Source organism: Lissotriton vulgaris, chromosome 9, assembly GCF_964263255.1.
Source record: "Lissotriton vulgaris chromosome 9, aLisVul1.2, whole genome shotgun sequence".
Taxonomy (NCBI): Eukaryota; Metazoa; Chordata; class Amphibia; order Caudata; family Salamandridae; genus Lissotriton; species Lissotriton vulgaris.
The window spans coordinates 1,236,510,338-1,236,525,115 of NC_141697.1; the positions used below are offsets into that span (position 1 = coordinate 1,236,510,338).

Consider the following 14,778-nt stretch of genomic DNA (forward strand, 5'->3'; position numbering starts at 1 on the left):
TCCTGCCTTGTGTTCTTCCTGACTGATATTTCAAGAAGGCTGATGACGGAGGTACAGAGTCTTCTCACTACATTGGGGTCATGTTGTGGATACTACAGTTTGGAGCCAGCCTCATCAGTACCTGCTGTGACAGCCAGCACCTTGCATAAAGGCTGAATCTGCGCTACTAAATTATGAGAAATAAAGCACCCAGGCAACAAATATACACTGGCAAAGTATCAGACGAAAGATTAAGTAATAAATGGTAAAGCACTGAAATTAGCACAAGGTTTCAATTTAATAAATTGTATAAAAATATCATGAACAAATTCATTGACATATAGATTAAAAAAAGCAATAAAAAAGTTTTTTTCAATTGATATAATACAGATGTATATTCTTTGTTTATATAATCAAGTGATACAATATGGAGATGGTTCCGTCTACGCGTTTCGACACACTAGAAGTGTCTTCCTCAGGACACTACCATCTTGTCACATATATTGTATCTTCAGATGATATAAAAATAGATTTATTCAGGTGAGTATGGTCAGAGACTCAAACCAGATTTTCTTTCTCTGAGATACAGCTACTCCACGGTCTGCGTGTTCCTTATACTGTTTGGCTTACTTACATGGAATCGTGATATTAATGTTTATCATAATTGCCCTGACCCAGGAACTTTATCCTTATCAGGGGGTCCATGTTTTTCCCATATGAATCTGCGCTACAGCCATAAAATGAGATCTGAAGGAGAACCTCCCAAACCATTGCCAGGACTGTAGACAGTGGATCCACGTCCCCTGTCTGGAAAATGAGTATAAAGGTGTGAGCCAAACCACCCCCTTGTTCCAGCTTCAGGTTTGTCTTCATCATGGGAAGGATTGCTCTGCAGATTACTGGCAGAGCTGCTGTCAGACCAGGGATGGTGTCTGCCTGTCTCCTAGAGGCGCCATCACCCAATGTGACCACAACTTGATGGAGAAGCTGTGATCTGCATAGCGCTTACAACCTTCCCTGGGTGTTCAGAGAGGAAAAGACAGTCTGCCTGTGTGTTCCCAGTGTTTTGAGCATTCAAAAGGGCCGAATTTCATCAGGGCAACGCTCAAACAGACCCATATAACGAGGAGTAATTTGGTCTCCCAATGCAGTTTGTGTAGCAAACTGCAGAAGAAACTACAGGCCAGAAAAAAAGCAGCATACTGCCTGGTACCTCTTCAGAATAATAGAAGAGTAATTGGAAGAACTTGCATTGCTGCTGCCTGATGTGAAGCATATCCTGTGAAAACCATCCTTGCTGCAGGGAACATGCCCTCATCCCACAGGCATTCACTCCCGAAAACAAGTGCTGCCCTGCCGTGCTGTTCATTCCAGCGGCCTGAGTGAGACTCCAGCCTGCTGTCCACTCTGCCGACACAAGGCGATGCAAACCTGACAAGTGCACACTCCAGACTAAACAAAACTGTGCCCCTGCAAGCAGTAAATACAAGGACCAGGAACAAAATACTGAGACATTGTATTTAGAACTCGTAAACATAAACTCTGCATTGTCAAACATGACAGTCACTAGTGACCTTGGGCCTGTGTCTGATTGCTGCCTTTGACTTTGTATCTCTGCAAAGGCCCAAAGGTGCAGGGAGTGGACATTAGGGATGGTGTGACTCTTGGTAAGTCCTCTAGATGAGGTTGTAGAACCTTCTAGCTGAATTTGCCTTTAATGTGTGTACTATTTCATTTTGGTGGGACATTAAAGTACTTCTCTTTTTATTCAGACATGCTTGGGCTGGACATTGATTTATTGTGTCTTAGTTAATGAGTTCTGAGGTCTTACCCCTCACTGTAGCTCCCCCGAGAAGTTTCAGACTGCACGCTCTCACTACCCTGAGAGTAAAGTGAGGAGCGGATTGTACTTGCGCCACTTTAGAGTCACAGTAAGACGGACCCCAGGGCGCTAGAAGCAAAGGACCCCAACCATCGTGGTTGTGGCCCCGTACCACAGTCTGGACTATGGTAAGCATGGGCGGAAAATCCGTTTCGCTCGCGGATTTTGCGGATTTTCGGGAAATTCGCAATCCGCGAGATTCGCGAATCTCCCGCAAAATCCGCAAATCCGCGAGCAGCGGATTTTGCTCGCACTGTTCGCGTGAGTTCGCGTGAGTTCGCGCCCCGCGAATAAGTGCAAAATTGCAGAAATACGATTTTAGCAAACTGAAAGTAACTACTTACCAGGTTCAAAAGTTCAGGCTCATCATTAGTAGCCATTTCCTGTAGTGCTAGCTGAGGGGCCCCTCCAGAGTTCAGTTGCCAGTTGCAACTATTATGTGACCCTGCTCTGAACCTCAGAATAGTTACACATATGCCACAAAGGTCCTGAATTACAGCTAAGGGAGACAAGCAGGAGCCAGGCTGGCAGTTCAAATCCATTAATCAGCCCCTAATTCATTATTGTCAGTTGGGGCAGGGCAGGTGTTGTAACTAATTTTGCAACAATGAAAGCACTTAGCAAGTGCAAAAGTTCACTAATCAGGAAGCACTAAGGAAGCAGGTGCCAGCTAAAAAAATATTCTGTGACACATTAATCAGCCCCAAATTAATTCAGGTCACTTGAGGCAGGGAAGGTGTGCTTGCGTTGCCACAATAATGTACACTGACTGGACAACCAGAGGGTGCTGTGATGAAACAGAGGGTGGCATGGGTGGGCCAGAGGGTGGCATGAGTAGTCAGAGAGTGGCAGTGGTGACAGAGAGTGGCAGTGATGAAGAAGACTGTCCCAAACAGGCTGGACACGTAGAAACAACAAGTTCGCGAAACTTGCGACCCGACAGGTAAGTTCGCAATTTGCGACATTGTACAAAACCCTCGCGAACTGGCAGAAACCCGCGCAAACACACAAAAAAAAAAATCCGCAAATTCGCGAGAATTCGCGGATTTTGCGGATTGCGAGTTCGCAAATCCGCAAAATTCGCAAACGCGAGATTCGCAAAATTCGCCCATGCTTAGACTATGGTCACTTGAATGGAATCTGACAGGAAGCGCGGACAGACTTAGCAATAGAGCGAATGCGTCCTGGAATAGCTGATGAGACAAGGGGAGCTCTGTGGCAAGACAGGCTGCACAGGGAAGGTGACAGATTTTCACCAGTGATCCCAAAGTCCTTGCACAAAGCCCATACAACTCTCCTGTGCACTAATATGTCTGCATTTGGAGCCAGGTGCAGTTTCTTAAAGGACCTATCGATGTTCTCATTGCCGTCCTGTTTTTATTATCATTCTTCTATTTTCCTGTCTGCCTGCGGTTCAATCTTGGAAGGGTAACCAATTACCCCAAGAATCCCTTCAAATTGTTGTTTTTTTCTTGCATCTTATACAATGCCTGTCCCTCCACTTGTGTTTATCACTCTTTACACTATTTCTGTAGTATTTATTCTGCTCAGAAACAAGGATTTTTGGTGAATTGTTCTTCATCTTTTTCTAGCAAATCTCTCCAGTAACTTTCACACTGGAAAATCTGCATTTGTCTTCCTTTTCTCTTGCTTGGCGTGTACTGCAAACTGTCATTTCTTACTTTTTCGCATATTTGCGTTGTGCACAAGTCCGCTCTTTTCTAATACTCTGACCTAAAGGCTTCGGCTTATTTTTCCTCAGGTCCTTCATTCATCGCTTACTCTTTACTACAGATTCAAAATGTACTATAAGCCCCGTCACGTGTCTGCCTGCATCACTGCACTGTTTGAGGACCCAGACTGCAGGTAAATAAAGTGGTTATTGCCAGAATTCTACGCATGCTGATTGGCTGGGAGAAGGTCTGCTTTCCTTACAGGCCGTAGTTCTTTAGATTGGCTTTTCTACATCTGTTTCAAATGTATTCACTCTCTTCACATCCCTTACTTGCCTTCCTTTCCCTGAAAAGATCACCCTTCAGGTACCTTTGCTTGGTTTCTCTGTGTCCCTCTATGCAAATCCCCTTTCTGCATCTTTCAATAAACTGTGTACTCCTTTTCTCTGACGTCAGAGGAATGGCGAAACCACCACTTGTATTTTTGTTTGTTTATCTTCATTTCTGTTTCTGAACAGAATTATGGCCTCATTTAGACTATCAGAAACCTGGTGATGGGCGGAATGCGTGCATTATTCTCAGCCACTGGCGTCGCCAGGGCTGCATTCCTGTCCACCTGTAGAAAGGCAAAGATTTCTGTGCCCCCTCTGCCCCTCAGTGGAGCTGCCACAGTGGTGGCTTCACTGAAGGCAATGATGTTTAAGAAAGTGGGGGCCATGTTTGATGCAACATGCAAAAAGTGTTTGTCCCCCCCAGAAAACAAAAAAGCAATGACTCGGGCGTGCAGTGCTCTCACTGTGCATGGGGGCCATTGTGCGTCTTGCCTGGCATGACACATGGCTGTACATGGCAGGGGACATCGGCGATGTGCTGTGACGTCAGAGGTTTCATTTAGCGGCGTCAGCTGAGGCTGAGCCCTGGGACACACTGCACTTCCCTCAACTCTAAATAGAACTGGTGCACGTGAGAGTGGCAGGCTGGGAGCATCCTCAATCTATGCCAGAAAATGACCCCCTACGACATTCTCATCACACAAAAGACATGAGTGGTCACAAATATTTGCCCAGGGGCCATAATTTACGGTCTGTGGTATGACTGAGGGCTGCACTGATGCCAGCAGGGTGGTGGTAGAGAGTCTGGGTGGGTCATGAATTGTGTAAGGAGGTCTAAAAACCATTTATTTTCAGGTTAATAAATGCTTGCCCGTTTATCAAACTGTTTTCTGAATATTAGTGCTCAGCAACTAAACTGTTCACCAGGGGGGCCGCATGTGAAGGTCAAGGGGCCGCCAGCGGCCCAGGGCCGTACTTAGAGTAACACTGCACTAAGACATGCTGACATCTTCTATCCCTTGCTTATTTTTGTGCACACGCTGTGTAATTGTATTTTACTTCAAATACTTTAGAATTAAAGCACTAAGAAGGCGGCAATAAGTTATAGAGCGCACAGGTGAATGAACGTTGAATGACTGCTGGATTGACAAGCGCTCCGAGGCTTACCTCCACAGAGATGACGCTGCCCGGCTTGTGCCGGTAGGGCTTGGCGGGGTCCTCTGCGTTCAACGGCTTCAGCACCGGGTTGGTCTCGTAGGAGAAGGGGGCTGGGTTCAAGCTGTGGAAGCTGAAGAGGAGGTTGTCCAGTATAAACTCCACCGTGATGCGGGCGTTGCCCAGCAGCAGGGGGATGGACGGAGTCTTGCACAAGAGGAGGTGGGACGAGTTGATGGCGCACGACTCTTCAAACTGTGGACAGAAAGAGTAGAAGACATGTTATCACAGGTAGAGCGGAGCTGGGCCATCTACCCAACAACATGTCAGCCTCGAGAGAACCTCTCATTCCCATACAGGACTGAGCGGAGCTCCCTGAGGGAGGAGCCGAGCAGAAACCTGAAACCAAATGTATTTCAATGTTAACAAATAATGCACGACTAAGTCCGCTTAAAAATGGAAATGGAATAAGGAGAAACAACCCATGCAAAATTAAAAAGAATCCTGATTAAAATCGGGAGACACAAAAGAACCTTATCAATCAAGCGCTTATGGATGCCGGGGGATTGCAGGGATGGGTGTAGATTCATCTGAATGCAAGAGATACCAGAAGTGACATTTCCCTCTCCTAGATTCACACATGGACAGACAGCTTCCATGCACACATCATGCACACTCACCCACACACACGCATGTACAGGTTGCACCGAGGTTGGCATCACAGGTTTGACCTCATGTCCTGCCTGGTCCCCTGAAGAGCTTCCTGTCAGCTGCTGAGCACTTCAGAAGGGAAAGTAATGAAAAGAACAGATCAACTCTCTGGGATGGCGGAAAAAAACTATCTGAGGATGGAGCCGATGCCCATGCGCAATGTGATCCAAAGGAGGAGTCACCGATCTCGTGACTTCCGAAGAACTTTTCAGGACAAAAACAAGTGCAAATATCCGGGCCCAACATTAGATGGCGATCTATGCAACAGTGTGTAATCTGCAGCTCATATGCCTCAAACATGGGGTTAGTAGTCCCTCCTTAGTACCGCCTTTTCTGTATTTGTAACCTCCCATGAGGACTGCACTTTTTAGGTCAAGCATAGCACAGCACGCATGCGCTGCCCTTTGGGAGGCTTCTTGTGAGCACTCCAAACTTCCCAGAGACTTCTCCGTGTGGTTCGGACTCCTCCCACACATTCCATTGGCCTTTGCGTGTGGCTTTTAATAATGAAAGCACGCAAATGGCCAAAGACGGGTGCAAGTCCCGCCTTTTCTACGTTTGGGTCTCTGGAGCGAGCAGCGATGTGCAGGGTGCCAGCAGCATTCCTGGATCATGTTACTAATTAACACAGTGCGGTCACTTTCCCTTTCGCGGCCACGCTTGTTTTTTTTTCATGGTGTCCACCTGTTTATTTTTCCTGGGATTTAGTACTCAATGCTTTCTTCTTGTCAAGCAGGCCAGGAAAGATACTTGTAGCGCAAGCAGTTTAAAACTGGTGTGGCTGATTCAAACGGCGTCTCTCTATCTAACACGTTTAAAGTAAAGGTCGATGCCTGGGGTATAATTTTAAAAGCAAACTTAGGTCTCCAGGCTCTGTGCAAATCGAGGTGGACGACAGATTACCAGGTTCTCTTAAAACTATAAGCTTTCAGTCTGGCTCTATTGGAGCCTTGATCATGGATCCGATCTTGACATTTAATTTCGGGCCGCAGGGATCTTTATTTAGCTTCACAAACACAGTGGGACTGCTTGGGGCTTAAAACCAATGCGAGAGTCGTCCTGCTAGCTGTGTGCACATAATAGCATACCGATCCTAGCTTCACAAAACACAGCAATGTGCACGTTCTTGTCGACTGTTTGTCTTTAGAGCTTGCATAGCTACTCCCCTTCTCCAACTGTTCTAAACCAGAGCAAAGGAGAGAAGCGGATTTCACAGGAGGAGAACTGCGGGGCCCGATTTAGATGGGAGAAAGCAGCAAGTAGCAAGGTCTTGTTTGTCGTACTAAATGAGATCAGAGGACACTATACACCATTTTGACATAGCATAAGTAGTCGTTCGTGAAGTCTTCTGAAGCATTCCTACACTATTTTAATGAAACCGATCCAATTTCTTCTTTAAAAAAAAAGCGGGCAGCTTAATAATATGCCATAAAGCATAGCAGCTCTACAATTTGAATTGCTTGGTGCATCAAGGCACACCACCCTATAACACCTATTAAGAAAGCTGTTTATGGGCATTTTAAAGATAATGGCTTGTGAAGAGCAGAGATCTGTGACGAAGAGCATCCCGCCCCTAGCCCTCCCTCCCACCAGCCTCCTCCATTCCAGAGATCAACTGCCATTTATGTGTAAATGGGGCGTAACGCAGTCCCCTGCTGGGGGCTTAATTTGAGCCGGGGTCTACCGGTGCGCACATTGGCACTGAGCATTAGAACACTTCTTATCAATCATAGAGGTGTGGTTCTTACTAAAGTAAAGTAAAAGGATTCTTGCACCAGTATGAGCCAGTTCCGCTTCAACAGCAGCAGTGGAAGGCAGGTTCAAGTCTCGGCGTTGGCTCAACATCCTGTGATTCTGGACAAATCACTCAATCTCTCCTGTGTCTACCAAAAATGAATGTGTCCTTGGGTAATGTAACTGGTGCTCATATAAAGCGCTCAAATACATTCGGGTCGCGCTCATGCTATATAAAACTACAAAAAGGGGGCAAAAACACAGCCGTCGTCCAAAGGTACGTGGAGAGGTATCACAGGGGTGTTGTCTACTTTCATTAAAGAAGCAGAGTGTTTTCACCAGAGCCCAAGGGACAGATTAAACAAAACATTAAAAGTGAGGTCATGTGAGTCAGAGGACTTTAAAAAAGAAACAAACTTTCAGTATCTGAATTTAATAATAATATTAATATCGTCTGAAGTGATCAGCCCTGTCTCATGACTGTCATTCTTCTCAAAGCGCAGTCCTCATTTTGGTACCTGTATGCGTGTTTTGGTCGGTCTTTCACTAATAATATTGTTATGTAGCGCTTCGTACCACATTTCGCCATTTGTTTGAACGGTAAATCACAAGCGTTACAATTATCCCATCGAATTAGCCTCAAGTTGCCGACGTCAGAAAGATGGTCGTCTGGAAGACAGGCCCATTTTCATCACCTGATCGATGTCCTCAAGCGATCAATCCTCAGGGCCATTATCCCAATGGCAATTTCACGTTTCTCTCATTTCTGACTCTAGGTGTCCTGGCAGTCGTGCTCTCCCCACAGCCACAAATCCTACACGCCACCCGCTGCCTCTTCCACCTCGAACTTGAACTACAATACCCTAACAAAATTAACTGCTACAATTCGGTGCTTGTATCCTATTTATCAGACAATTTTCTACAGATTACTTATGAAGGCCTTATATTCTGCAAAACTAATAACCCCTCCCAAAGGCGAGACCTATTGGCTATGCCAATGCTTGTTACTTGTGTTGCTACACGGTTTGCTTTATGTAATCAGTGAGCACTGTTGTCTTTAATGATCTACCACTATTCCACCAATTACATGCTTTTGTACACAACAGCACACCGCCCAATATTATATTTTTAATAGTAATGTATTTATTTAATTTACAGCGCGGTCCACTTTAACTATAGCAGCTGTATTTATTTATTTATTTTATTTACAGCATAGTCCGGTTTCACATTAGCAGCCAGGCTATAGAAGCATTATTTATTTATTTTTTCTTTTTCGGTGAAAGCGCCCCATACCGTGATTTCACCTTAATGCCGGCCATGCCCCTTTCTTTAGAATTTGCTCACTGTAACCGGAATACCGCAAGCAGTGTCTAAAGAGTGGGAGACGGTCATCGTTAAAGTGGTATTGCATTTGCAAGAGTTTGAGCTATTGGCATTATAAATAACAATGCCTTATATATGTGTGTTGCTTTTGAAAACACATAAATAAAAGGAATTGTCATTTTCAATGCTAATAGATTAACTCTTGCAAATGCGAGACCTATTGCATTGCAAATGCTTGTTATTTTTTTTGCGTTGGCGGTGAAGAACACAGGATTTTGCCAGTAAATTTACCCACAACCGAATGTTCCACAATTCTCCAGCAGATGGCAGTAGGTACAAGCATGAGGATTTATGGAAACTACAGCTGGAGATAACAGCTCCCTGCTGAATGGGGTGGTGGAGGCCGCATGCAGCAGACAAGATTACAGGAAGGGCACAGATTAACAAGCATTGGCAATGCCAATAGGCCTCGGCAATGCCCGAGCAGCTTGGGCTTGTGAATGTGAATGTCTTTTAGCCATGTTGTCTGCTGTTCAGCATAGCTGAAAGTTACTGAAAGCCCAGAATCACAGGATGCTGATCCGACGCAGAGACTCTTCACCCCCAAGTTGAGTTTATTGTCCTGCTCCTCCTAACACAAAAAAACTCTATAACGTGGCCGGCATTGGCGGCATCATAGTGCTATTTTCGCTGAATTTTAGTCATGCCGAGCAGCAGATGTGCTGCTGGACAACACGGCTAAGAGACATTCATATTGACAAGGCAAATAGCTCGGGTATTGTCGAGACCTATTGGCTTGCCCAGTGCTTGTTCAGGGTTGACCCAGGTTCGGTTCTCGGGATCGGATGAACAATTTGTGATTCTGGGCAAATTACTTACGTTTCTGCCTGCGTACGACAATGAATGTGTCATTGTGTAATGTACCTGGAGAGTACTGACAGCGCTTGAGTACCATAGGCTGGTGTTAGCGCTATGGCAACATGGAGAACAGAACAAGCGCTCCAATACCAGCAGATTGTGGTAAAAGAAAAAAAAAAGTGCTGTTCGTGTTTATGTACATGCGCAAGCATTCTTGTGGAACATGTATGTGCACAAGGGTGATGGCCTGAAAACACAAGTTCTCCTATGGAGTGCTTGAAAACAAAGAAAGAAATTGCTCTGCAAACCTGGAGCAGTGTGAGGAGACATGTACTTGGTCCATGCCGAATGGGAGGGCCAATCACAAGCAGAGGGCATGATGCCCGGATGCCACGGCGAATGGCATCAAAGAAAATTAGAGCGACGCTGAGGTTTACAATGGTAGAGATGGCCAACCTGCGAGCGCACAGATTGAACACGTCTCTTTGAGACAGCGCATGCGCTGTGTAGCCGAGACCTCAAAAGGAAATCTGGGAAACATTTACTGCCCACCATCCCCACAATGCACCGGGTGCAGCCTCGTGGTCAGTTATCTCCACCAGATTCATTTTATTTGGTACAATAAGGTCAGATGAGACATGTTACAGCAACATTTCCAATGCATTAGTTAAAATACAATACTTTTCCACTATAGTGTTCAACAGAAAATCATGACATCGTTTATAATTCAGGATTTACTACAATACTAAGGACCGTTTTTAGATTCAGTGACAGGAACTTGGCTCTATCAGCGCAAAGGAAATCCAGTATATTTTATTGGAAGCTATTTAAAAGCATTCAATAGTCTGACACGCTAAGCCTGCCCTCACAGAGAGAAACAAGAAAAAAGTTCTGACATGTTTTTCCAGTTACAGATTGAAAGATGTTTTTCCTTTTAACAATTTCGTCTTAACTGCTTCATATTTAAAAATGCCAATACTTACTTTATGAATAACCTATTAAAGCATAAATGTTTTAGCACAATGTCACCTTTAAATTCAAGGAGGGCTAAGTCAGTTTTTGTTATGGATAATTTTCAATCAAGTTAATTTGCAAAACCGCACATGAAAAGTCAGTGCGAATTCCCAGTCGAGACAGGTTTTAAAAAGCGATTGCTTTCTGCTGCTGGGCGATGCAACAACAGAATACATGTCAAGACCCTTATTATAATAATTACATAGGTTTATTGAGTTGCTGCATTTGTTGATCTCTACTTCTGTTGAAATTCTTTCAGGATGAAAGGATTAAAATGCTATTGTAAGCACTTAATATTAGTCTGCCAAGCAATAGCCCTTTCCAAATAGGCTTGAAAATGGGGCTTGTTACTTGAACCTTCCAGTAGTCTGCAGTGTGGTTTGCAATCGAAGGTTCTCGAAGCCTCCTCATAGGATTTTTCTCCACCTTGATTAGATATATACCTTTTAAAGTCTTGAACCGGCAGTCTAGTTTCCCAGAGCTTTAATGTCCTGGGTGTCTCACATCAGTTATAAGGAGAGGACCTTGGTTATTTGAAAGTATCGATTAGTTATCCTGCTCAGTCTGTAACTTTCTTGCAAACGGGTCACGTTCGGACTCTCTGGCCCGCGACCAATAATGCAGTAAATCGTCATCTAAAGCAACTGATTGTTTTTGTAGCAGGAACTCAGGGCATATCTTGGACTGGTGAGCGCAGAAGGCCAGGTAATGTTCTGAGCCGACACACAGTGGACAACCCTGGTGAATGCCTCTAGGCTGCAGTTCAAAGTGGGATGACATTTTGCTTGTGTGACCTAGAATAACTGTTTTATATAGGGGCCTGTTAGATTTTTCGATATTCAAGTTTCGGGTGGGTTAGGGAGTGCCTAGTGCGATAGCTGATTGTCCTAATCTCCATGGTAGACACTCAAGTAGCGTATTCGATTTTATTTCATTTTATTTATTTGATTATTTTATTCGATTATTTTATTTGTATTTATTATTTCATTTATTATTTTACTTATTATTTATTATTTTATTTATTTATTATTTTGTTTCAATTTTTGTATTCGATTTTATTATCTTGTACCATCCAAAAATCTAGCTGCTTTCCTTCCTGGCCAAAGACCAGTGCATTAGATTTTACATGATTACCCAACACTTCTCTTTCCTTGGGATGTCCAGAGTGTGTAATCAAACAGCACTGCTGAGACATCAGACCATTGCATAAGGAGTACTGGAATCCCCCTAGCTATGGGAGACAGACTGCCTGAGATGCAAGGGTGAGACCTACACCTGCCACACAGGAGTTAAAGAGGAGAGGTACACACATGCACCACAGTTTAAACCCCTGTTGCTGTACATTATTGTGACAGGCTATTAGTAGACCCAATTCTGAGCTGCGCCAAACATCCTTACATTGGACCGCCATGGTCTTCCGTAGAATCACTGAGCCGGTCCATGCCACTAGGCCATGGGTCGATTCCTGCCAGTGTGTTCAAAAACCTTATAAAGTGGATGAGGCACGCATGTAGCCGTCTGTTGTTGATGCGCAGCTGTCAATTCCCCGGCATGAACAGCGCTATTATGTTACCAATTGTTTCACCTTAAGGATGGAACCTTGCCTGGAACCAAGGAGTCAATTTATGTTCTTCCGCTGTTTCCTGCTCTTCTTCTAACGAGAGGGAGGCATAGGATTTTACCGCTACGTCTGGGTGAGCTATGAATCTACAGTTTTGCAGATCATGTTTTCACACGCTCTTGTAAATAGGGTGAAGAATAGACCTCTTCCAGGATTCAGGGATGTTAGCGGAGATATTTAGGTGGTACTATCCTTCCTGCTCTATGCGTTACGTCGACCATGTGTTAGTTCATCTTTCCTAATTTTACAGAACGAGAAGGTTACAATATTCACTCTTGGTACTTGCCTTCAAGTAGTGGAGTGACCCCCACTGTTGTGGAACATGAGACATCTGATCCAATTTAGGAGGAAACCAAAGACAAGGCTGTTCCACTGATATCACTAAGACCACTCCTCGGTCCCCCAGCCAGAAGTAAACTGGAGAGGGAGAGGAGCTTGAGGTGTATCAGAGACTCTTGTGTATCACCAGGATTGATGCACACCTTTGGAGGTTGCCTAACGATGCTCGTGACATACCTGCTGCACACTGCACAGGGCATTTTCAGGGCACTCCGTGTCTGGAATGATCCGCCGCATCCTCCTCAGCTCTCGCCGCCGACGTTCGGCAGGTGAAACAGTAACACGGATCTTGGGGGCTTGAACCACGTCGAGGTTCTGTCCGTAAACCAGGATCACTCGCCCGCCACTGGAAGGAACAAACAGCAACATCAGTTTTTAATACAGGACGTAAACATGCATAAAAAAAGGAGATGAGCATCAGGGATGGACAGAAATGCAACATTGACTCTGTCCATGAACTTCCTGCTCTGTGCACATGTTTCACCCCTGCTGACTCAGTGTTACTCTTCACTCTGACCATGAACTTCCTGCATGTGCACAGGTTTCACCCCTGCTGACTCAGCGTTACTCTTCACTCTGCCCATGAACTTTCTGCGTGTGCACAGGTTTCACCCCTGCTGACTCAGCGTTACTCTTCCCCATGCCCATGAACTTCCTGCGCAGTGCACAGCTTTCACCTCTGCTGACTCTGTGTTACTCTTCCCTCTGCCCATGAACCTCTTTCTCTGTGCACAGGTTTCACCTCTGCTGACTCACTGGAACTCTTCCCCATACCCATGAACGACCTTCGCAGTGCACGGGTTTTACCCCTGCTGACTCGGAGTTACTCCTCCTCTTGCCCATAAACTTCCAACAGTGTGCACAGGTTTCACCCCTTCTGACTCAGTGTTACTCTTCCCCGTGCCTATGAACCTCTTTCTCTGTGCACAGGTTTCACCCCTGCTGACTCAGTGTTACTCTTCACTCTGCCCATGAACTTCCTGCTCTGTGCACAGGTTTCACCTCTGCTGAATCAGTGTTACTCTTCCCCCTGCCTATGAACCTCTTTCTCTGTGCACAGGTTTCATCCCTGCTGACTCAGTGTTACTCTTCCCCGGGCCCATGAACCTCTTTCTCTGTGCACAAGTTTCACCCCTGCTGACTCAGTGTTACTCTTCATCTGCCCATACACTTCTTGCTCTGTGCACAGGTCCCTACTGACTCAGTGTTACTGTTCCACATGCCCTTGAACTTCCTGCGCAGTGCACAGGTTTCACCCCTGCTGACTCAGTGTTACTGTTCCACATGCCCATGAACTTCCTGCGCAGTGCACAGGTTTCACCCCTGCTGACTCGCTGTTACTCTTCCCAGTGCCCATGAACTTCCTGCGCAGTGCACAGGTTTCACCCCTTCTGACTCAGTGTTACTCTTCCTCGTGCCCATGAACCTCTTTCTCTGTGCACAAGTTTCACCTCTGCTGACTCTTGGAAGGTCTGAAAGAGTGTTCTAAGTACTGTTTGGCCCACATTAGCTGTTGTTTTGCTAACACGTCTGAGCAATAGTGCTTGGTGAATGTGTGTGGCGGAGACCATGTTGCAGCCTTACAAATGTCAACTATGGGAATGTTTCCTAAGAAAGCCATAGTAAGGTGTGTAGAGCTCATTCTGCCACTGAATCCGGTTGAGGAAAGAACACGGGTAACTCAACGGATTGGTTGATATGAAAGGCAGAAACTACTTTAGGCAGAAATTTAGGGTTGATACGAAGAACCACTCTGTCTTTGTGAAGCTGGAAAAAAGGTTCTTCTATGGTTAGTGCCTGCAGCTCACCCACTCTTCTCAATTAAGTGATTACAATCAGGAAAGCGATTTTCCACGAGAGATATTGCAGTTCACAGTTATGTATTGGTTCAAGGTGGACCCATTAATCATGTGAGGACTCTTTTAAGATTCCACGCTGGGCAGATGGAAGTCCGGTGGTATAACTCTTTTAGTCCTTCCATAAAAGCTTTGATAACTGGTCCTCTAAAGAGGGATAAGTGTTGTCTTGTTTGTAAATATGCAGCTATAGCAGCGAGAGGTACGCGTATAGAAGTGTACGCTAATTCTGACCGCTATAAGGGTAACAAATAACACATGATATTTTGTACGGAAGCATCAAGAGGATTGATATTGTTAT

At 45.1% G+C, this 14,778-nt stretch overlaps 1 protein-coding gene across 1 annotated transcript in view; it reads right to left on the bottom strand.

The window, feature by feature from the left end:
- Positions 1 to 14,778, bottom strand: part of PLXNB1 (plexin B1) — a 328,917-nt gene that overhangs the window by 38,078 nt on the left and 276,061 nt on the right. The window contains exons 20-21 of the mRNA XM_086939394.1: positions 12,799 to 12,967; positions 5,034 to 5,276 (exon numbers count right to left, since the gene is read on the bottom strand). Of these exons, the coding sequence (XP_086795520.1) occupies positions 5,034 to 5,276; positions 12,799 to 12,967 (412 nt within the window). The remainder of the gene's footprint in view (positions 1 to 5,033; positions 5,277 to 12,798; positions 12,968 to 14,778) is intronic.